The sequence below is a fragment of the Scleropages formosus genome, chromosome 12 (genome assembly GCF_900964775.1).
Source record: "Scleropages formosus chromosome 12, fSclFor1.1, whole genome shotgun sequence".
Lineage (NCBI taxonomy): Eukaryota > Metazoa > Chordata > Actinopteri > Osteoglossiformes > Osteoglossidae > Scleropages > Scleropages formosus.
In genome coordinates, this window is record NC_041817.1 from 17,578,470 (window position 1) to 17,601,674 (window position 23,205).

A 23,205-nucleotide genomic window follows, 5' to 3' on the forward strand; every position below is an offset into this window, starting at 1 on the left:
AAAAGTGCACTGCAACCTTTTCCAGGGCACACAGAGGAAAGCTGACTCGAACAGGGCCCTTTTTTATTAAAAAACCAGCCTGGTTTGTATTTTAATACTATGTGGATTGGTGAAAAAAAAATAGGACCTCCTTTTTGTGTGGGACCATAATGGGGTTTCTGAAATAAAAATGCATTTAATGCCATGGTATGACTGGTACTCTTTCAAACATATCTGTATAACCAGCAATGCATCTTTTCTGCAAGAGAAAAACATTGTTTCTTTTTATATAAAACAATTAAAATAATGTACCACCTCACCCCAAAAAAGTACCACAATTCATAAGGATAGTACAATCCTCCTAATCTTTGATTTCAGGACACACAAGTTTTCTGATAAAGTCACATACTTGAAAATAATGTAAAATCCTCAGCCTCCCTCTAAAATTAGGAATGAAATGATCAGGAGCCGCCTTATCAAAGAGGACAGATTTTCACACTGTCGGAGAGAGTGCTGAATTGTCCGAGAGCAAAATCCAGGCCGACGCCTACGCCGCAGCCCACTCCGAACACTGGATAAAGGGCATCCACGAAGGTGGCGTAGAATACATGCAGGAGCAGCATGTTATCAGCAACGCTGTGGAAGGCCAGTTTGCCTGCCTTGCGATCCAAGTAGATGCCCACACGTGGGGAGTAGCTTACAGTGATGTCCTGCTTTTCATTGTTGTGCATGGCAGAGCAGCACGTGTCTGACACCTCAAGGCTCCAGGACAGTGCATTGTAGCCCAGCCCCGCCCGGGCATCCGCTCCCTTTCTTGCCAGCGCAGCATAGGCTACACCCACAGAAGAGCCCCGTCCTCGCCATTCCACCTCCCAGTAGCAGCGGTCGCCCACTAGCGCATCCTTGCACATCACCTGCGTCCAGCCATCAAAGCGCACTGGCAGGTCCTGGACTGGCAGCGATGACCCCTGTAGAGTGGCTTTGGTGTTGCCTTCTGACAGACAAAGGCGGCGGTGGGCGGTGTCAGGGTCAAGGATCAGCCTGCAAGCATCTGGGGGTCAGCAGACAGGAGAAAGTGGTCATAACTTTATAAGGCTGATGAGGCTGACTGAACAGGTATAGCCAAAAAATGATGCAACTCACATTGTAAGAATTCAGCTCTGGTCTTAGGCTCTGGACTCTGTAAACTCTCAAGTGGGATTTCCCTTACTGTGTTGATGAAAGAAAAAGGTCAAAGGTCAGGAGACCTTAAAGAGCAAAAATCAAGATATTAGAAGCGCTGAAGATGCTTACATCTGGACATCTGAGGTGTCATCAAACCATCGCTGCTTGGACTGTCAAGGAACAGACTTGGATTGACTGTATAAGTGAACAGAGGAAAATGGTATCAGGCATAAACTGTTTTATTACAGGTATTTTTAGTATTACTATTTTTTCTAGGTCAGCCTGTTTTATGTTTAACCATAAGTTCGATGTCCTACTAATACAGCTTCTTGAGTGGTGCATAGCACTGATTTTATGAATAAGATATGAAATTTATAGAGCACTCTTCTCAACTAAATGATGTAGAGCAGTAAAAAACTGGACACAGGTTGCACAAAAGTGATAAAACCAGAAGACAATTATTTACAAACAGTAACTACAAACAGTAATTGCCCCTTTTCTGCTCAATTTTTGCAGAGTTTTAACATTTTATTTGATCAGCTCTTTTATTCAGTTCTAGTAGTATATTTATGGAGCTTGACAGAGGAAAAAATTATACCAGTATTATTTTTATCTCAAGGATGTGGAAGATAATGAAATGTGAAGTTATAACATGGAAAAACTGCATCTTCAGAGTCAATAACTGCTTTTTCTTGCATGACCTTTAGCTGCACTGACTGCAACTAAATGCTTCCTGCAGCTGTTGACCATGGCTTGCTGAGGAATTTTGAAGTTTAATGTTAAAACATGCTGTAAAAGTGGAGAAAATTGGAAAGTACCAGAAGCTTCCTGCCCCTTGGCTATTCTAGCGTGTTACATTGGGATTGTGTAAGTAGTGTCTACGAGTAAGAAGAACAGTTCATTCAGGGTATATAAAACAGGAGTAAAAAGGATCAAAGTCCTCATCCAGTTTTCATACGGCAAATTCAATTATCAAAGCAGTGTTATGGAACAGATCTAGAGGCGTCAATGTGCAATTGCATCAAGAAGTTTCCCATATAACTCCAGTGGTCCCAAAAGGTCCCATCCATCCATCCATCCATCCATCCATCCATCCATCTTCCTCCGCTTATCCGGGACCGGGTCGCGGGGGCAGTAGTCTAAGCAGAGGCCCCCAGACTTCCCTCTCCCCGCAAACCTCCTCCAGCTCCTCTGGGGAACCCCAAGGCGTTCCCAGGTCAACTGGGAGACGTAGTCTCTCCAACGTGTCCTGGGTCTGCCCCGAGGCCTCCTCCCAGTGGGACATTCCCGGAACACCTCCCCAGGGAGGCGTCCAGGAGGCATCCCAGTTTTTTAAATACATTTAATACAGATACATTTTGCTCTTTCTATTAGCGTGTAGTATCAAAATCTGTGCGATACCTATTCTGCTTATGTCACCAGTTCTAGAAGAACCGGAACCTCGATCTGTCGCGTCAATGTTGGATGTGGCCTCATTTGCACCCCCTGCAAAGAGATGGAAGATCATGCAAATAATTATTTAATTCTCCTTAAAAATATATATCAATGTAAATCCAACAAAATTTCTATATCCCTCGCTACACCATCGTCCGGTGTAACTCAAGCTCTGTGCTGATGTTTTGCAGCACAGTCGTGCTGCACTTCTTGCTGCACTGTGTGGCATCCTTTGCTGCTCACCTAGCGAGACAGCAAAACTCAGCGGCTATGATACCCCGGGTTAGTTCGGCTCGTTTTACTCACGTGAGCCGACACCTGTCACACCGACAGCCTCAACTGGTCGATGGGTTAGAAGACCTGAAGCCACTGGTAAACCTGTGTTTTTATACAAATGCAGAACATAATTAATACAGACACGCAATGCAAACTGAGCTGTTTGAAACCCAACTGTGCTGCTATTTTGTCTCTTCGTTGAACCCTTCAAGTTTTGCTGCTGTGGAATGTGGACGAGTTACAAGCCGCTTGCCTCCCTGGAGCACCGCACCTCCTCCTGTCCCAGGATCCACGGCAGGGAGGGCGAAGGAGGCATCGGCTCTCCTTGAGGCATCTCTCTGTTTGCCGGGAGCCACGTTTCTCCTGTCTATAAAGAGGAGAATCACTGCTTGAGCGTACAAGTCAGAGCGGGCATGTGACTGTGTGCGCGGGTGCGAAATAGAGAAGGTGTGTTTCTCGCCTGTTTCTCTTCGTTCTGTGTCTCCTGACCTTGGCGAACCTCTGCTAACTGTAAGAATAACACGCAAATACATTCTTCATGTATGGTGCACATACAAAGCATCTCCAATCAAAGTGCTGCAGATACACCTCGAAAGATCAGTAACTGTATGCCTTCATTCACATACACAGATCTTGATCTTTAAAACAACTCATAATGTTTAAACATAAACCCCGAGGTGCGGAAATTCGTGTTTTAATGTTTTACCTCGGGGTTCGTCCCGGCTTCTGACATCAGGAGCACGCATGCCGTTTGCTGGAAGGAAGAGGTATAAATAACACCGTCATTGCTTATCCCATATCCGTGTTTCTAAAACTAGCACCATATTTTGGGTGGCACGGTGGCACAGTGCCTGGGGTGGTGTGAGAGGATGTGGGTTCGATCCCTGCTCAGTCTGTGTGGAGTTTGCGTGTTCTCCCCGTGTGTGTGTGTGGGTTTCCCTGTGGGTGCTCTGGTTTCCGCCCACGGTCCAAAGAAAAGCGACTTCCAGTGAATGCCATGTAGTGTTACCAGCCCACACCTTATTCACCAAGGTGATTTACACTGCTAGATACACTACTTACACTGGGTCACTCATCCTTACGTCAGTGGAACACACTCGCTCTGTGTCACTCACACACTATAGAGGAACCTGAACAGCGTGTCAGTTAGCTCCCATATGTCGAGGTTCGACACTGAGAGACGAGAGCCATAATACATGAATCGTATAGTATTTCACAGTCGGACAGAGTGCGGACATTCGGAAAAGTGTCTTCGGATGACGACGGGGAATCTCGGCCCGGCACCGGCAGACTCACCTGGCCCACGCCTTTCCACGCTTCGCACCGTCACGGAACTACTTGTAGATTCTGCATGGCAAAGAGTGAGACATTCGCCTGTAAACGTGTGACATCAGGACTGAGCATTTGCACCAATGTTTGTAAACTTAGCTATGAACTGGAGGTCCGAGTCATGCCGTACCCTGGTTGCGTTTATCTGTGGACTTGGAACCCAGCCCGCTGAATACTAGGAGGAGAAGTGAGAATGATCAGAGAGTAGTGATGGAAAAGATGTGCACAAACGGACTTATTAAAAGATATAAAATAGCGTAAAACAAAAGTATTTAAAGGAGTGGCCCGAGCACGTGTAACTTATTTTAAGCCCTTTAAATAGTATTAGAAACAAGGAACTTACATTTTAAGAACTCAAACTTGAACCTTTGACCAGGATTCTTATTTGCTGCAATGGGAGAATGAAGGGACGTCACATAGCGATCCTCGGAGATAAATATAAACCTTTTTTAATACCTATTGCTGTATTATTTAACGGTACTTAACGAGTTCAGTTCAGCTTTGCCGCGTAGCCTTTTACAGAGAGCCTCCAGTTACTGAAACCTCATTCATCCTCTCGGTAAAGTTTATATTCTTAACACAGCCATCCGGCTGCGATTTGTATTTTCTTTTCTCTCAGTTTCACAATCATCAGTCTGCTTGGATGAGTAGCGATTCTTCTCTTACCGTTGCTGTCCCCCAGTGTGAACACCACCAAGTCATTTACTGCAAAGAGATGGAGAGACTCTTTCAGCTAACTGGACAGCAACAAGTGCCTCTGCGTCAGATGGCTGAAGAGGAATTTTTTTTTTTAATCCGAACCCCTCGCTTTATTACACACACGCACAGACACACACGCTGGCTGAAGCCGCTTGTCCCGAGCTGGGAGCCTAACCCGGCAACACAGGGCGCAAGGCTGGAAGGGGAGGGGACACGCCCAGGACGGGACGCCGGTCCATCACAGGGCACCCCGAGCGGGACTCGAACCCCAGACCTGCCAGACAGCAGGACCCGGCGAAGCCCGCTGCACCGCCGCACCCCCGGTGCTCACTTTGTTATCCAAATGCAATTCTGTCTACCCATCCTGGGTGTGTCCCGTCCCCCTCCAGCCTCACGCCCTGTGTTGCCGGGTAAGGTTCCGGTTTGCTGTGACCCCACTTGCAGTTTTAGACAATGTGTGTGTGTGTGTGTCTGTGAATTTTGTCTAACAAACTGACCTGTTCTAGTGATGCGGCTCAACTCCTGGTTGCACATATCCTCCACTTTCTCCTGGAGTTCCAGCATGGCTGTGCTTACAGGTTCAAAGGAGGCCTCTGGGTAGGCTGTCACGCTTGGCAGTTCCCCGGCCTCCAGAGGGGCACGGAGAGCCTGGAAGTTCTGCATGACACGAGTGAAATACAGAGAGGGGACCAGAGCAACAGGGGCAAAGGGGTGGAAGCAGATGAATGTTAGTATGGCTGCTAAGTTTTTACCCTGAATTACTCCTAAAGACATTACCCTGCTGTATAAATGGATACGATTTTGAATTATGTAAATTACAATTATAATTGTAACGTACTTTACAAACTTAACATTGTAAACCGCCTTGAAGAGTGGTGTCTCCTAAATAATACTCAATAACAGTCAAGTAATCATACGAAGAGTCAGAAGTGTGGTTTTACATTTAAAAGGTAAAGGTGTAGCACTATGGGGGGGGCGGTGGTGCGGCAGGTTCGGCCTGTGCCTGCTCTGTGGTGGGTCTGGGGTTCGAGGTCTGCTTGGGGTGCCTTGCGATGGACTGGCGTCCCGTCCTGGGTGTGTCCACTCCCCCCTCCTGCCTTGCGCCCTGTGTTGCCGGGTTAGGCTCCGGCTCCCCGCGACCCCGTATGGGGCAAGCGGTTTCAGTTAGTGTGTGTGTGTGTGTGTGTGTGTGTGAGGTGTAGCGCTATGTATCTTACACGAACAAACAAGAATGACAAGCCCCCCGTTGTGTGAGAAAAACGTACCTGCAGGAAATGGATGTTGTCCTCACAGAAAATTAGTTCTTTGATGTCAGAATCTCGCTTTTTCAATTCAGCAACTTCAGCCTCCAGCTTTTCCACCACTTCCCGGGCTTCAGTTAGCTTCTCCTGCCCTCTGGAATCCATCACCTCCCCTACCAGCGTCTGAAGCCTCCCCACAGAGCGCTGCAGCTCGTACAGGATGACTTGGGTGTCCTCCTGCACTTTGTCCACTGAGCGCTGTAGACACACACACACACACACACACACACACACACACACACACTTTCGAATGTTTGCATAGCCCTTAAAGATGAGCACGTTTCTGCCACCTTCATTTCTTACTCGAAGATGCCTAACGATTTCACCTCCCAAAATGTGGCTGTGCAACACTGTAAAATCAGACTGGTATTTGGTTACTGCGCCAGCACTGTCCTCCAAGCATGACGTTAAGTCACACGTTCGGTCTGTTCTTTGTCTTTAACCCCCAGGAAATCAAACACACGCAGAGCTCTAGATGGGTTCGTGCATCTGAGAACAGACTGCCAAACGCAGGCGGTAACTCTCAAGTCCCACCTTACATTTCCATTTCCATTTATTTATTTAGCAGAGACTTTTCTCCAAAGCCACTTCCGATGAACTCTATGCAGTGTTATCAGCCCACACGCCTTATTCGCCGTGGTGGCTGAGGGATTCTTGGCTCACCTTGAGGGACTCCACAGCATTCTTCATCTCCTTCAGCTCCCTCTCTCTTTCTTGGAGTTTCTGCTGGTTCTCAGACTGTACTGCAGCCAGCTCAGTCTGTGGGGCAACGCATACAAGCACATAAAGACGCGCACATACGGCCCTTTGTTCACGCATCACGGGAATGACTTTGTACGGAGCCTCACTTTGGTGCAGCAAGCGTTCGTCGGATCGCAACAAAAACTCAAACGATATAAAAGTCGACAAGGTTTTTTTCTTTTTTTTTGAAGATGACTATTTTAAACGGAAGGGGGATGCGGTGGTGCGGTGGATTTGGCCGGGTCCTGCTCTCCGGTGGGTCTGGGGTTCGAGTCCCGCTTGGGGTGCCTTGCTTTGGACTGGCGTCCCGTCCTGGGTGTGTCTCCTCCCCCTCCAGCCTTGCGCCCTCTGTTGCCGGGTTAGGCTCAGGTTCACCGCGACTCCGCTTGGGACAAGGGGTTTCAGACAGTGTGTGTGTGAGTGTGTGAGTTTTAAACGGTCATGCTGTTTTTTTTGGGGGGAACTCTCAGTAAGGTCAGTTTTTGCAAATTCACTGTCTTCGCGGAGACATTTCATCCATACGCGCACAGATACAGACACGCAATCTGTCCCACAAGAAAAACGAGCGGTTAAACGGTTGTGAGGAAATATGGGATGATGTGACCGGAACAGACAGGAATGTAAGTGAGAATGTTCCCAAACAAGATTTTCTTCAAACCACCAGACCCGGCTGCGGTGTCACCTTTGTTCCACGCGCCTCAAAATGCCACTTACACTGTCCAGCATGAGAAGCCGATAAATAGCTGATAAATACTTCATCAATAATGCTGAAAATCCCCCGGAAGGAAATATAACTACAAATAAGGGCAGTCAGATAATCAAACTCTCAAGACCTTTGCATGGTTCCGCCATTTACTTTTCCTCTCCCCGGAGCCTGTAGCAATGCGTCTTACCTCCCGCTCAGCCCGTTCAGCCTTTGTGGAGGTGGTGTCGTGATCCTTGTGCTGGTTGCTGGTGCAGAGCCAGCAGATGTAGACCTTACAGCGTTTGCAGTGGAACTCCTGCAGATACTTGTGCTCTGGGCAGATCTTCTGAGTGAGCTGCCCGGTGGGAGCGATGAGCTCATGGCGCTGGAGTGCGGGCGCCTGCCGGTGGGGCTTCAGGTGGGTCTCGCAGTAGGAGGCCAGGCACACCAGGCAGGTCTTGGTTGCAGGCTGGGGGTCTCCCTGGCAAACGTCGCAGAGGACCGTTGTCGTCGGGGGAGACCTGGCGGGAGGTCCCGTCGGAACTGCGGATCCTGACGCAGGAGAAGGCTGATGCTGGCTAGCGATGGAGAACCTGGATTTCAGGTGGCCGCGTCTAATCTGCTCCACAGCCTCTGCCAGCATGGTGTTCCTGGACAGAGGGGGCTTGGGGCAGAATGTCTGCCGACACTGAGGGCAGCTGTATATCCCGATGGCGTCGTCCTTTCTCCAGTAGTCCTTGATGCATTCCATACAGTAGCTGTGGCCACAGGGGATGGTGGCTGGATCATTTGGTAGATCTAGACACACAGGGCAGTTGAACTGCTCCTCCGTCCACAGCTTGGCGCTCATTCTTAGCGGGAGAGAGAGGAAGACTGCACAGAAAGGGAGAAAGAGTTTGGAGAAACAGAGTCACCCTCACAGAACAAGAGAATCACCAGAGTGATCATACAGAGCAGGCTGTTCTGCTACCTGGTTGAAAGGTAGAGGGAGGGTGGGGATGGAGCAGGTTTGAGAAGAAAAACAGGTGTGAACTAGTTCTGAAGTTTTTTCATTCACCCACAATGGCGACATACCTAGAAACTATCTGTGTGCTTTCCTTTTAATACCTGAATGGCACTTCATATTGCTTCGCGGTTACAGTCAGCGATTCTTTCGTTTCAGATTTTTGATTTTGATCCTCCGTGAACATCAAAGCGGAAAAGAGGGGGAAAAAAATGTAAAAACCGATGAAGGTTTTGAAATACACATTATTTTGCCCCACCAACAGAACGCCTTGGCATAAGTATGGTATCATCGTGGAGCAGAAGAGACAGCAAAGACACTTGAAGGGTCACAGTACTGTATTTTAGTGGAACTGGTCTTTTGACACTTACCAGGTGGTTAAATGGACAATGATGCTTTAAGAGAGGATGACAGCTCCTTAGGTCATGTATGATGGCACTTTAGGTAATACTGTACATGATGGCTCGATGGGTAATGTATAGAGAATCTGCAGATCATATACGACACCTCTGTGGGTTATGCATGAGAGCTCTCTGGGTCATAAAGGTCACAGGTTTTTGGGGTATGTATGATACCTCTGTAGGTTATACCTCTTTATAATATTGCTGTAGGTTATGTACGAGGCCTCTGTGAGTTTTGTATGACGGCTCCGTAGGTCATGTGTGAGGGATCTGTGGGCTATCTACGGCAGCTTCGTAGGTATAAATATATTGTAATGGGGCTGAGGGGAGTGGTGTGGATCGATGTAAATAGTCGGTGTTGGTATCTATTCCTGTACGTAGTCCTGTGTTCCGTTCCGATTGGCTGTTATGTTGCAGAGTCTGTCGGGGGAGAATTCTGGGGGATTCAAGGGGCGACCCCCTAACCGTTGTGTTGAGTAGGGGGGCCTAGAGTGACCGGGAGGAACTCTCCAGTGTTCAGCAGACTGTCTTGTACTGCCTGTGCCTTTGTCAAGACCGCTTTAGAAGAGACGTGTGTTCAGTAAGAGCAGTTTCCTAGAACCCCGTATCCTGAACGTGTCTCCAGTAGATCCATGGGGGGGTCACTGCAACATGACAGCTCTCTAGGTCAAATGTAACCGTTCTTGTAGATCATGTATCTCAGCTCTGTAGGATGTGCCTATCACCATGGATGTATGTATGAATGAATGAAAGAGCCAGCAGTGCTGCCACTGACTGAACTACTTCCCCTCCGATCTCAAAAGTGAAAGTGAAACCTAAGGGTCCACCTCATTTTTGAGATGCGCCGCCTTCAGTTCACATTCGGTCGACTTGTTGTGAAGAAATTGTTCTTTGCGGGGCACAAAACTGCCAGACAGGTGAGCGACTGGAGTTAATAAAAAAACACACTGAGTGCGAGAGAACGAACGGAAGCGAGTCGAGTCAGTCAGTGTGTGTCTCGAGTGTCAATGTGTGTGTGTCGGACGCCGGAGTCTAGGTTTAGCGCAGTAACAGAGATTTGCGATCAAAAATGTACTCTTTGACAATCTATGGAATTTTTGTACACTAAGTCCAGTAGTATATAAGACGTATTCCGTCAGCTCTGTCCTGGCGCGTTCCTCCGCTCTTACGCGACTGCTGTTCGGAAAACATCGGTAGTTTAACGAGACGTCGATAAAATAATATGCAGAGGTAAAGATTCATTTGTTTTTTACTCAGGTAAAAGAGTGAAATGTGCGACACGCGGCCCTGAAAGGGATTCAATTCAATTGTAGCGAGTTGCGGAAGTGAGGTTTTGTTTTCTCGGAAAAAATCATTCATTGTGTCGCGATCGTGAATCACGATGCGGGGTCTCACACACGCAGTCAGCGTCCGCTTGCGTGTGTCGTCTTATTTATTATTATGTGTCTCAGTGCTGTGTGTTCGCTGGGGTTCACCATGCGGCATGCCATGTCAATAATTATAAACACGCTCGTCCCGCGTTCCTCCTCCTTTTCTCTCCCCCCGTATCGTATCTGCTGCTCGCGAGGCGCTGACTGTGTCACTGTGACTGTAGTGTAGCGATCTGGCCTGTTTATCTTCTTGAGTCTCCAAGTTATCGCTTCGAATCCCTCCTCCTGTGGTATCAGCCTCTTGATGAGGATACTCACCCTGAACCGATAGTACTGTAATAATACCGTTCTGTGTGAATGAGTAAATCATTGGAAATTTGATTATTCAAAATTGTAATTTGCATTGGACAAAGGTGTTGTATAGGAAAGGATGATGATGATGATGATGATAATAATAATTGGCAGTTGCACTGCTGCATCACAGTACCTGCACTCTGGGCTGTTTGGGTGTAGGTTCAAATCTGGCTCAGGCTGCGTAGGTTTTGCGTGCTCTCCCTGTGTCTGCATGGGTTTCTTCTGGGTGCTCTGGTTTCCTCCCACAGTCCGAAGACATGCAATTCAGGTGGATTGATGACACTAAATTGTCCATAGTCTGTGAAGAGGTGAATGAGAGTGTGCGTGGGGGGGTGGGGCTACCATGCGATGGATGATGTCCCAGACTACATCCTGTCCCACCCTGGTCAGGGGTGTGGAGGTCTGGAGTCTATCCTGGAATCACTGGGTGGAGGTACAGCCCTGACCAGGACAAGCAGTTAATGAAAACAGATAGATGGACAGACAACAATAATAATTATATTATTACCATCTCCCCAAGGAATATGGATCTCACGTCTTTGCTCCACAAGGTCAGTGAGGAACTGGGCTCCGATGAGGTCGCGGCGCTGAAATTTCTCTGTAAAGATGCGATACAGCGGAAGAAACTAGAAACTGTGCGCGACGGTCGAAACCTCTTCCTACGATTAGCAGAACAAGGGCTGCTGGACGATGTCTCCGGTGTGGCAGAGCTCCTGCTCGCCATCAAACGGTATGACCTGCTCCGTCAACTGGGGACATCTCGACAGGAAACAGAGCATCGCCTCCAGAGGGAAGGTGCCTCCATCATCTCTGATTACCGGTGAGCGGGAGACGATCTTTATTATGTCAGTCAATACAGTTATGTAGAGAAAGGAACTGATTGCTTTTCCTTCTAGGAAGCTGCTGTATGAAGTGTCTGAAGATGTGACCACAGACAATCTGGAAGCCGTTAAGTTCCTTTCAAAACTCCCTCGGACCAAACTGGATTCCTGCAAGGTGAGTTGTGTCACCTTAGCCACACCGGTGAATCTCAGTTGTGAACAACACCTTTAATTACACCTGAAACAACAGGGAAAATCCAAGAGCCACGCGTTCGAGACAGTTGGTGACGGAGACCTTGTCATGTGGTTTTCAGTAAATAGGGTGAACTGGTGTGTCATAGTGTGTTTGTCAAGTTGCGTGTGAGCTGCACGGTAAGCATAGTAAACAGATAGAAATGCCAGATTATATCAGCTCATTGTTCTTCTTGCATGCTGCAGAGCTTCCTGGACGTGCTGGTGGAGATGGAGAAAATGGAGCTGTTGGCAGAGGGCAAACTTGAGGGACTGGTTGAGATCCTGAAAAACTGTAACCCAGAGCTCGCCTCCAAGGTACAGCGGTGCGGAGGTGGCAGTGCAGGTGAGAAGGAAGGCTCACGGTGGAGGACAAAGTGCTGCTTTGCACCTTCAAACATTTTATATACCTCCTTGCTGTCTGCCATCTACACTTCCTTAGACAATACAGAGATGAGGTCACACATGCCACATTACCCTTTCTCCCAGAGCTACAACGTCAAAGAGCAGTGTACACAACTGTAATAAAAACGTTCAATATACCTTCCTGAAATTTGAAATTCAGGTTAAAAAAATTCAAATACTATGATTTTAGGGAGCACCATTCTGATGTCAGATCCTTCAGGAGTTCTTAAGGGAGAGCAATGTTGCAATGGTTGCACGTAACCTTTTATAACATGTAGCAGCTGTGCACCATGGGGGATCCATAGCTTCCCAACCCGCCATTACGCTCTACCTATTTGAAAATTATATTACATTGAACATTTCTGTGCTTTTAATTGCTAATAGTGACTGTCTGAAAAAGGGCATGCACTTTTGTGGGGAATTGTGCTCCTCTGTCAGAGTTTGTTATGAAGACATACTTTTGGCTTCCTTCAGCATCATGCTGTGTGATCACGCATTTGCAACCCCTCTGTCTCGACTAGATCCGGCTTTGTTTGCTTCTCCCCGAGTATCCTTGAGAGTGCCGTTGAACTTTGACATCCAAATTTCAATCTCTGAATTCTGCTCTTTGAATTTTTAACCTGAATTTTCATATTCGAGTTCCCGAGAAGTGAACTTAATGGTGTTTTTAAATTCAAACTCTGACCTGACACCAAAACTATTGCCATAGCAAAGGAGAAAATTCAGTTCAAAATCATGTTTTTTTTTTTTTTCTTTCCCCCTTTCCTTGTGGGACATTCTGTTTCTTCTGTGCGGATCCTTCAAAGAAGGATACGGAGCAACAACTCCAGAGGCAAGATAAACTGTCATTACTGCTGTACACGTGAAGATGAACTTTGATTTTTTTAATTAATTCTATTCATTATGAAAATTGTAACTTGTATAATTAGTTTTTACACAGGCATACTTTTTAAGCGTTTGACAGGTGTTTATGCACTATGTTAAATTTTGAGTTTTATGTTTTTAACGTGCACCATTTCCCTCAGCAGCAAAGTCTAAGCGATACCCAGCAACTGTCTGGTCCAGAGTTTATTTCTCTCCGTAAGTTTGTCCAGCTTTCATTATGCAAATTTTAACAGGAACTGAACATGCAGAAGAAATACACTTATGTCCACCACCAATACTAAATGCAGATATTATTCCAGTTCTCCAAGTGGGATGATTACATCACCTGTCCCGAAATATTAATTGGCTTTTTCCTGTTTTCCTGTATAATTGTTTCACTTTTTCCATGTGTGCACTGATTCACTCCCATCTTCTTTAGAAACACCACTTTGTAGGAATGGCGTGGAATGGAGCCTTTGCTCAGACGCAGCACATGAAAACACATGCAGTATGGTAAAGTGGCAAAAATATCAGCATGTTGGTATTATAATATCCTGTAAACTGTACCATTGTAAAGGTAAACACCATCAGTAATGGTGGAAATTTTGACCTTTAAAGGGAGAAGCAGAAGTACATTTAAAAAAAAAAAAAGCTGTACTGGTCATACCTGGTATTTAAACGAGTTTCATATCGGTCTTTTTGTGACAAAGAACGAGATGTATTGCATGAGGCGCCGGCCACGTGGACGTTGTCTTATCATCAACAACTACAGTTTCAATAAGGCCAGGATGAACAACCTGAGGATGGGAGACCGCAAAGGAACAGATGTTGATGCTGGTGAGGGTACATTATGGTGGTATGCACATGACCAGTAGAAATCCTAGTATTCCAGGACCACAAGTAACTTCATTTATTTTTTCATATTAGCATTTAAGTCAGATTATTTCCAGTTATTTAATTTATTTTTATGAAGTGCTGTTCTCAACAAAGTCACACTCTTGTAAAGTGATGATGCAAAACAATCACTTTCACTCACTTTCCATAAGTGCTTTCTCCTTGGTTGGGGTCTTGGTGGTCTGGAGCATTTCCCAGACTCATTGGGTGCAAGGGTTGGGGTAAATCCCAAATGGGGTCTGTCACAGGGTGGCCACATATGCACACGCATTCATTCATTCACACACTAAAGGCAGTTTAGAGTGGCCAATCCACTTGAACTGCATATCCATCTTTGAATTCTGGGAGGAAACCTGAGTAGCCAGAAGGAACCAGATTTGAACCTATGGCCTGAACAGCCCAGGTGCTATGAGGCAGCAGTTCTACTCACATTACCTAGAAGAAAGTCTTCTGTTGACCTTATAATCTGAACTGCAGATTAATGAAGCTTCTGTATAGTGGTATAACAGCTGCAAATGTATCAATAAAAAGGGGTTCACCTTAAATTTAGTAAGATGTTAGATCTGTTGTTTGGCCAAGAATGTCCCAGGCTACATAATACTTTAAAAAAAAAAAGTGGGCACAAATGTAGGCAGCCTAGCCAATACCTGTATGGTAAACTGGATTGAAGAATCAAATCAAAGGAATCCAATGTCTGGGAGCTACAGAAGAGCTGGGACATGTTGGCTTCATTCCTGCTCAAATTTGTTAACCAAATGCTAAAAGTGAAAAAGGTAGTTTCCAGTTAGTGTACTCAAACTTTTCAGTGATACTCTATGTTCCATTTTTTTCAAAAGGCAACTGACCCCAAATGCTTATCAAGGATATACTGCAGATCTCATGGGGAAATGCTCCAGTTTTGTAACATGTTCCAAGTATTTATCTGACTTGTGTTCTGCTGCTGTAACATAATAATTTCCCTTGTGGGATCAATAAACTATATCTATCTATCTATCTATCAACCTTTTTTTAGAGGGCCTTAATAATGTCTTCACCTGGCTGCACTTTGAAGTGACCCAACGTAAAGATTTGACAGGGGACGAACTGCTGGAGGTCTTGCAGAAGTTTGGGAAGATGGACCACAGCCAGCTGGATGCCTTTGTGTGCTGCATACTTTCCCATGGTGAAAAACGCTCCGTGATGGGCACAGATGGCAAGGTGGTCCCCATCTGGAAGATCACACAGCCCTTCATCAGTAGACTCTGTCCCTCCCTGGCTGGGAAGCCAAAGCTGTTCTTCATCCAGGCATGCCAGGGACAGAAAAAACAGATGGGAGCCCTCATCCAAGCTGACGGGGAGGGAAATGACTATGAGATGGATGCCAGCCATATCCAGCCAGATGTTATCCCTGATGATTCTGATTTCCTCCTGGGGATGGCCACTGTGGAAGATTACCAGTCATTCCGTAACACCAGAGAGGGCTCCATCTTCATCCAAGAGCTCTGCCGACAGCTGAGGAATGGCTGTCCTAGGTACGGGTTGGGCCACGTGGAACCTGAATGACTGTTTTTCTTCTGTTACCTGGTTTGCTGAATTTCTTGCATTGTTTTTCCACAATGTGGATCTTTGTCCATTTTAAGCCTATCCATGTCTCTTTGGCAGAAACGAGAACATCCTAGACATCTTGACCAGAGTGAATCGGGAGGTTAGCAGCGGACTCTACATGAATTTCAAGCAAATGCCAGAGCCCAGGTACACACTAACCAAGACACTGATCCTACCTGTGAGCTAAGAAGTGGGGTCTCTTAAGAAAGCCCTACACCTTTCTTTGGCACCTAGGGTTGCTTTGCAGCACAGCTGCTCTAAGTGTCAGTGAAAATATGTGTACTCATTTTTATACTGTACCAGTTACTAAGAACCACTTTATGTTTCGCAGTTTTGTGCAATTTTGTGTCTGTTTCAAGATAAACAGTATGAAATTAGAATATACTTGTTAGTTAAAACATGAAATGTATTTAATTTAGGTATTTTTAATATAGGAAAATGTATAAAGATTTTTGCACAAAAAAATAAAGTACATTTTAATTTTTACTTAAATGTGAGTAAAGTTAAAAATTCATAAAGCTTCAGTCTTTTGTGACACTGTGACGGTTCTTCGTTAATCCAGCATGGGTCGGGGGTTTTTCGGTTTGGGGAAGATGACTTTCTTCCGTAAGGAATATGCAGGCTGAGGCATCTGCTTCTTCGTTCCCTTACTGTCCGTCATGTTGCTTACATCATTGTTGACTTCAGTCAAGATGGAGAGCAAGTCTATCCCTCTGGACAAGTAGAAAACAGAGGACAGCCTGGGGTTAAGAGACTTGCATTAACAGGTGCAATTAAAGCCCTAGAAGAAGGACCTTGCCCATTAACGCAGCTGTAAGAGTACACTTATCTCCCGTTAACTGCTCCTAATTTGTTCTAAAAAACAGACCGAATGTCAAAAAAGCAAATTATGAAATTACTTATTCTATTATTTCTTATGGGGAAAAAATTCAATTTAATTCTAAGCCCATCTGAAGTTCACCCCAAAATATTTGCAGGACAAACATGAAGGGTCTAGTGTATATTTTAAAAATAATAATTTCATTAAGTAAACATACTGTGATAGTGTGTAAGACACTGACTTGTGGAAGATGAAGGCTAAGTAAAATTTAGATAAATGAATAATTAAAAATTTAACACAATGGTGCAAAAGAATGCAAGTAAAAACACACTGTTGAGTGCCTGACTGCAACTCAGAGCATGGGTGTGCAGTTTACTCAATACATCATATTTCTCTCCTAAGACCGCTTTGCGCAATTTTCATATGCAGTCTGTTTTCCGATCCGAACTGAATGTTGCAGGCCAGGTAAACAAAAATGTGGACAATAAGTGGTATTAATAATATCAGATCAGATAAGTGAAAATCTGGATATTTGGAGACCGAATAATGGGATGAATGTACAAAGCTGAGGCTGTCAAAAGAATGCGGATAAGCACAGTTTGAGGTGTCTGTACAGACCTGGGCACCAGCAGCAGTAGTTTTTGGCAAAGAGAACGGATGTACCAGGTTCCCTGTTTCTTGTCTCTAAATGAGACAAAGTTGGGCACAGTAGCCATGCCCAGCAGGAAGTCAGCATCAGTGGGGAAGGACTCCAGGGGCACAAATGCATCACTGGTAACACCAAGGGGGCCATCTGATTGTAGGAACACGGCCTTCTGCTCCTGTATGCCCTGGCACGCTTGAATAAAGAACAATTTGGGCTTCTGCTGCAGCGAGGTGCAGTGGTGTGCCGAAAAGGGCTGCAACAGCTCACTGAGCCTTACCTCAGCACCGTCCACCCCATACACACCCCCTGGCACACCATGACTCAGCACACAGCACACAAAGCAGTCCATGTTGGTGTGGTCTTTTCCTCCAAAATCCCACAGCAAGGTGAGTATCTGCTGCCGGCTAAAGTCCTGCTTCACGTGGGTTTCAAAGCCAAGCCACTGAAACACAGCCTCCAGATTCTCTGTGAAACAGTTAGAAACGTTTTACAGATGCATGCAATCTACTTGTTTCAATAATTTTGTATAAAAAAGCTAATTTTTGCACTGGTTCTTACTTGTATCTGTGAGTGTTCCCTCTCTGTTCTTTAAATTTATCTTTGAGCTTGAGAAGTTGTAATTGTTTATGATCAAGCAGAAGCCACTTTTCTCTCTGTTCATTGCATATGCTTCCAGTTTCACTTCCTAAAAAACAAAGTGTAAACAAAAATGTTACCAGACCAGATTTATATATTGTATACCATTTTACTGTTTTCTTGATTTCATTATTATTTACTCATTTAGCTAATACTTTTTTCCAAAGCACCTTACAATGTTGGGTATGTGTTCTAAGCTACTTAAAACATTTATACAGGTGGGTATTTGTTATTGGAGCAATTAAAAATAAGTTCTTTGCTCAAGGGTATGCGACAAGGGAGGCATTTTAAATCTCGACAGACAACCTGATAGATCTCCTGAGATCACTGAACAAACAATGGACAATTACATACCCCAAGACAAACTAAGCAGATTGATGCCTGGGGATACGAGCAGTCAGCTGGTCTCGATCATGCCTACTTCTTTGGTGGTAGACCGTGGCCCCAAGAGGTTTATCTTCTCTAGTTTCACACCAATCTGGAATTTTTGTTTTCCTCTCCTCCACTGCCTTCTGGTCATTTCATCATATCACCATCATATAGTGCTTTGTTATTGATGTTCACAATCTTATATTTATTGAAGTAATTAATAATTTGTTTGCTTTTGTCCCTATTGTTTTAGGTGCACATATTACTTCAATAGATGTCATCTACAAATATATTGTAACAACCCGTGTTATCGAGAGTTTGGGCGGGAAACGGGTCTATTGTAAACAGTTGTATTGGGCATAGAATGGAGTTAAATGTTCAACTGCTGGGGAGGCTTACAGGGAATATAGGGGGGTGACTGTGTTTGCTAGTGGGGAAAGAGAGAAATCCCAGGGGGTGCTAAATAGGCTGAGAAGGCTGGCTTGAGGCACAGGCCCTTGAGGAAAAGGGGTCCTCAGGCCGTGAGCGTTATTTCCGTCTGCCAGCGTTCCAATAAACGTTCGTCATGAACGCTGCCTGTGCGTCCTTCTTCGCCCCATCCGAACCCAGAGTGCAGCATGCCACAATATCTTACATGTGATAGTTTGTCATGTTTTTTTCTGTAACACTGTGAATGCGCTCTAAGTCTGTCTTCAAGACTGAGCGCTATATAAAAGTAAATTGCAGTATAGCCAGAATGGGATTTGTACCTGGGTCCTTTGTGTGGAAAGTAAGAACTCTAACCACTACGCTACCAGCTGGCTCAGAGTAACCCACATTTTTCAGATTTGTCCTATCAAATCTAATAAACCTGTCTCAGCTTCTTCAAATACTTAATCAAGAAGCTTAAGACAGGACTGTGCTCCTTGAGCTCATGAGATCCAGCAAGATGTCACTAGTCACCAGAAGGTGAGCACCAGTATGAAGGTCAACACACATAATGCATCTGTATTTCATTTGTTCTCAATGATGGTACAACAAACAGTAATAAAAAGAAATACCTGACCTCATTGTATGAAGATGTGACTGAAGCCTCAAATAATTGTTCTTCTAGAACATGACTAAAGTTCTGCTCAGGTGAAGATGTATAAGAAACATGATGGCTGTATACTGAGGGGAAAAAAAAAAAAAAAACAAAGTTGAAGTGTAATGTATCCAGAATAGGGAATAGAGAAAAATCAGCACCCACAGAGATGTCTCAGAAGGAACTGGCTGGCAGTTTAGCAGATGGGTTTGTAGAAATAGAGGGTTAACTGCACCTGAGCCATAGCCCATCTCCTTTGTGTCACTGCTGCTGGTCAGGCTTTGACTCCTTGATATTTCTGGCCTGGCATCTGGAAGTATGGCAAGAGCACATGGTCACAAAACAACACAAGTGGTTTTTAGTGCTGTGGTACTGTCCAGTTGAGGAATACTCAGCACAAAAAATGTATAATTCAGGACCACTTGCTGTTTGTATTGTGGGACCAGATGAGGACTTTAAGCATTAAAGATGCATGAACAAAATACCCAAGGAATCGAATGTGCCCAACGTCAGGGAAGAAATCTAAAAAAAAAAAAAAAAGAAAAACAGTTTTCTTGTAATTTGGCCATTCAGCAATTATTGAACAGGCACCAAACTGGGTTCACAGAACGAATTCAAATAAATCAGCTGAAATTGAAGAAAGCACAATGACCACAGGAACAGAGACTACTCAGCAGAAATCAAAGAGGTCCTGAAGACATGCAAGTTGTTGGGGTGAGAGAAGAAAGTGTGGTCCATGTTTGTACCTGGGAGGTAGGTGGACCCTCCTCTAACTCAGGCCACTTCTCACTCACTCCAGTTTCCTGAACCCTTGGTGGTTCTGTGGGACCTCACGCATGCACAGATTTATCACAGATAAACAGACAAATGCGAAGGACCTCACATATGAACTCACACACACACACAAACACACACACACACACACACATTCAAACATACATACACATACAGTAGCATGCAAGAAATTCATGCAAAACAAATATACACTTATATGAATAATATTGTAAGGAAGATATATTCACTCAAAAACCATTAAAAAAATTCAAAGTATCCAAAGACAAACACAGAATCACACACATGCAAATAATTTTGGAGCGATAAGCCCAGAATTCACACAGTGATTCAGTCCTGAAACACACTTTTGGTGACAGACCGAGGGTATAAGGTGATTCATGATACTTACCCATTAATTGCATATACCTGCTTATCTTTCCTCCCAGACTGGGACAAACACGTTTAACAACCTTCTCTAGTGTTTCCAGGTTTGAACTGCTCAAAAGGTCTTCCTTCTCCATTTCCATGAGGAGTTTTAGCATCGTCTGAAAGATATAACAAGTAGCCCAACATACAATTGTACTGCACTTTTGACAGGTATCTGAGACAGTACACAACAAGCTCCTGAAGAACTTGTCCAGGTTGTGCTGTATTGGTTCAGTGGAGAAGTATTTCCTAGGTTAGATGCTGTACTCTGGTGTCAACTCAACCAGTTGAAAGGTTGTGATTGTGTAACATTTATATACTTACAGTGCTTTCATCCAGCTTCCTGCGTGGAAGTGTGTCATGCAATAAGAACTTAATGGTCCGAAGATCATCAACAGTGATATTCTCTGACAGGTCAAACAGCATTTCTCTGTAATATACCACACGTTCCATTAGTTACACACACTGTACACTTTACCAATTTGAACACACACACACACACATTTTCTGAACCGCTTGTCCCATTTGGGGTCGCAGGGAACCGGAGCCTACCCGGCAACACAGGGCATAAGGCCGGAGGGGGAGGGGACACACCCAGGACGGGACGCCAGTCCGTCGCAAGGCACCCCGAGCAGGACTCGAACCCCAGACCCACCGGAGAGCAGGACCCGGTCCAACCCATTGCGCCACCGCACCCCCCAATTTGAACACTTCATGTAAAATGCCCAGGCAAACTGGCTGTAAGTATGTTTTGTTTATTATCTAAGAATGCCATATTCACAACAAGAAAACCACATTAAAGCAACTTAAAAATACAACAGTTTTTCTTTAAAATCTCCTTATATCAAGAAAAAGGGCAGCAACAGGAGGACAAAATCACAAACTTTGAAAATAATGCATACAAAATCTGATTTCCTTTGCTCTTTGTGTCAAATAAGGACCTCACAGAATCACCATAATCCATGTTTAGGCATAATACATAAAATAAGAACATATATGAATGTATTTCCCAACAGTAAAAATTCTAACAAATAACATTAATATCAACAATTTCACATTAAGAAACAAAAAAAATCCCTGAGCAAATATTACACATTATCACACTATATAAAAGAAAAGTGAAAAATCATTATGATTAGACAGTGAAACTATACAATAAATAGTAAGATGCCAGGATTATCACTGGGTTTATTATGTTTAAATACCTATACCCAAATGTAATTATTTTAAATGTACCTTCACCTTGTCTTTGTTACCTTTTGCCCGTCCATTATCTGTACACCTAATGGAACGATCTCAAAGATTGTGCTTTTACACTCCCTGTGAGCCATGATGTAAGTATGCAGCAGCAGGCGACAAGCAGTCTAAGCAGCCATTCCCAACCAACTTGGACCAAATGACAGCTTAATCTTTGTTTAGACTTAAGCGGAATCAACTAACCTGTAACTGGAAATGAATCGGGGTTCCGGCAACCGGCTGGGTAAGGCGAGCTGCCGAGTTAGGCTTTGGCGCTTGAGGATGTGCAGCAGCTCGGTCAGGAGGGAGGTTTCGTGAGGAGAGAGAAGGTCTCGGGTTTGCAGCAAGAAGAGCAGTTCGCTGACAGAGGAGACGTCGCTCAGGTCTTTGCTGAGCAGGTCTGTGCACAGGAAGGCCAGAGCCTGCACATCTGCCTTGGCCAAAGCCTCGTCCAGCTGCAGCAGCAACATCTGGAAATCCATGGTCACCTAAAACTAATGAATTTTTTTAAAACTAAAAAAAATGTATCGTTTTAGCAAAATTTTTAATTAATTGTTCACTTCAAACCATTTCACTGGAATGCTGAAGGCCATGCATGTTTTCGCTAGGGGAAAGTTAATCAGTAATTTGCGGAAGTAACCGGATGATACGCAGCACATTCACGTCACACACAGCTTTTTCTTTCACTTTCTAAAAGTTACGCCTAAGTAAAGTCATAATTTAATTTGTTGAAAACACAACATTCCTGAAACCTTATGGCAAAAAAAAGTTTGAAAGGCCCTGGCAGTAAGTGCAAAGAATGGAGTGCGAGAAACACAATTTACTTACAAATCAAACGAAATAAAATAGATCTTCGTCTCATGCAATGAATAACAGGCGTAAGTGTGCTCGTCAGAATTTTAGCTCTTTTCTGCCCCGTCCGCGTGCACAGCCCCGTCCGCGTGCACGGTGCCGGTTGCTCCCTCCAGCGGTAACAGGAGAACTGGCGAGGTGCCCTGCTTTCGGACCCTCCGACGTCGTCGTGTCGTGACGTCACCCACGTCACACTGGAGAACGAGGGGTTGTCGCTTGCTGGCACATAATGGACTATAGCCTTCTTATCCTAACACGTCTGATTCAAAGTGATGTATTTCTTCAGTTTTAGTATAACAGTTCTTAGCTTTTGATCCTCAATCTTAGATTAACGAGAAAAAAAAAAAAAAAACAGTGCAACAAAATTTATGTGAAGCATGTCCAAAAAAAAGAGAGAGAGAGAGAGAGAGAGAGAGAGAGAGAGAGAGAGAGAGAGAGAGAGAGAGAGAGAGAGAGAGAGTCCCACGTCAAGCCAAAGTGCAGTAATGTACTGTAGTTGTCAGTAGTCTTCTTCCTGATCTCTATTTATCTGAGTGTTTGGAAAGTGAGAGTGTCGCTTTAAGAAAGTAGAGCATTATGGGAAGTGTATGAAATTCCACAGGCGTGTCTGTCAGCCATATTTGTTGTGTTGATTGATTTGATTGCATAGACAGCAGCAATTAGCAGGAAGAGTTTAGCTGATGGTTTTTCGGGTGTGTATGTGTGCTTGGGCAACAGTGCAGAATTTTAGAAAGTTGTTCAGTGGATCCCTGCTTTACCTATTGCTCATCCTGCAGGGAGATGATCCTTTTAAAAAGAAAAGTGGGAATTATCCCCTCAGCAGAGGCTCAGGCCTCATGATACACTCT

At 44.7% G+C, this 23,205-nt stretch overlaps 3 protein-coding genes across 11 annotated transcripts; 1 reads left to right on the plus strand and 2 right to left on the minus strand.

Annotated features, from left to right (window-relative positions):
* Nucleotides 1–240: 240 nt before the first annotated feature.
* On the minus strand, nucleotides 241–8,533 carry trim25l (tripartite motif containing 25, like). The gene is made up of 16 exons (XM_029256914.1): nucleotides 7,817–8,533; nucleotides 6,846–6,941; nucleotides 6,147–6,380; nucleotides 5,379–5,538; nucleotides 4,849–4,887; nucleotides 4,526–4,570; nucleotides 4,313–4,357; nucleotides 4,090–4,200; nucleotides 3,560–3,607; nucleotides 3,314–3,361; nucleotides 3,125–3,220; nucleotides 2,884–2,955; nucleotides 2,545–2,628; nucleotides 1,273–1,338; nucleotides 1,123–1,188; nucleotides 241–1,030 (listed from the first exon to the last, which is right to left on the minus strand). Exons 1-16 carry the CDS (start codon nucleotides 8,456–8,458, stop codon nucleotides 456–458), a joined length of 2,427 nt encoding a protein of 808 aa, XP_029112747.1. The 5' UTR covers nucleotides 8,459–8,533; the 3' UTR covers nucleotides 241–455.
* A 1,312-nt stretch (nucleotides 8,534–9,845) lies between these two features.
* On the plus strand, nucleotides 9,846–15,932 carry LOC108920619 (caspase-8-like). Of its 5 annotated transcripts, XM_018729517.2 has the most exons (10): nucleotides 9,846–9,929; nucleotides 11,257–11,556; nucleotides 11,633–11,732; nucleotides 11,996–12,134; nucleotides 13,000–13,025; nucleotides 13,219–13,273; nucleotides 13,497–13,570; nucleotides 13,768–13,894; nucleotides 14,964–15,462; nucleotides 15,593–15,932. In XM_018729517.2, exons 2-10 carry the CDS (start codon nucleotides 11,261–11,263, stop codon nucleotides 15,720–15,722), a joined length of 1,446 nt encoding a protein of 481 aa, XP_018585033.2. In that variant the 5' UTR covers nucleotides 9,846–9,929; nucleotides 11,257–11,260; the 3' UTR covers nucleotides 15,723–15,932. The 5 variants fall into 5 exon arrangements, with proteins under 5 accessions (XP_018585033.2, XP_018585029.2, XP_018585030.2 ...); XM_018729513.2 differs by lacking the exon at nucleotides 9,846–9,929 and having other exon boundaries at nucleotides 11,203–11,556; XM_018729514.2 differs by lacking the exon at nucleotides 9,846–9,929 and having other exon boundaries at nucleotides 11,203–11,556; nucleotides 13,222–13,273.
* A 130-nt stretch (nucleotides 15,933–16,062) lies between these two features.
* casp10 (caspase 10, apoptosis-related cysteine peptidase) lies at nucleotides 16,063–22,679 on the minus strand. 5 transcript variants are annotated; one of them, XM_018729510.2, is made up of 12 exons: nucleotides 22,334–22,679; nucleotides 21,710–21,999; nucleotides 20,594–20,699; nucleotides 20,253–20,388; nucleotides 19,816–19,898; nucleotides 19,555–19,591; nucleotides 19,305–19,379; nucleotides 19,052–19,155; nucleotides 17,560–17,686; nucleotides 17,279–17,466; nucleotides 16,974–17,193; nucleotides 16,174–16,248 (listed from the first exon to the last, which is right to left on the minus strand). In XM_018729510.2, the coding sequence occupies exons 2-12, from the start codon at nucleotides 21,985–21,987 to the stop codon at nucleotides 16,241–16,243; spliced, it is 1,362 nt and encodes a 453-aa protein (XP_018585026.2). In that variant the 5' UTR covers nucleotides 21,988–21,999; nucleotides 22,334–22,679; the 3' UTR covers nucleotides 16,174–16,240. The 5 variants fall into 5 exon arrangements, with proteins under 5 accessions (XP_018585025.2, XP_018585024.2, XP_018585022.2 ...); XM_018729509.2 differs by having other exon boundaries at nucleotides 16,063–16,248; nucleotides 16,974–17,466; nucleotides 21,710–21,975; nucleotides 22,334–22,675; XM_018729508.2 differs by having other exon boundaries at nucleotides 16,063–16,248; nucleotides 16,974–17,466; nucleotides 19,816–19,889; nucleotides 22,334–22,674.
* Between the last annotated feature and the right edge of the window lie 526 nt (nucleotides 22,680–23,205).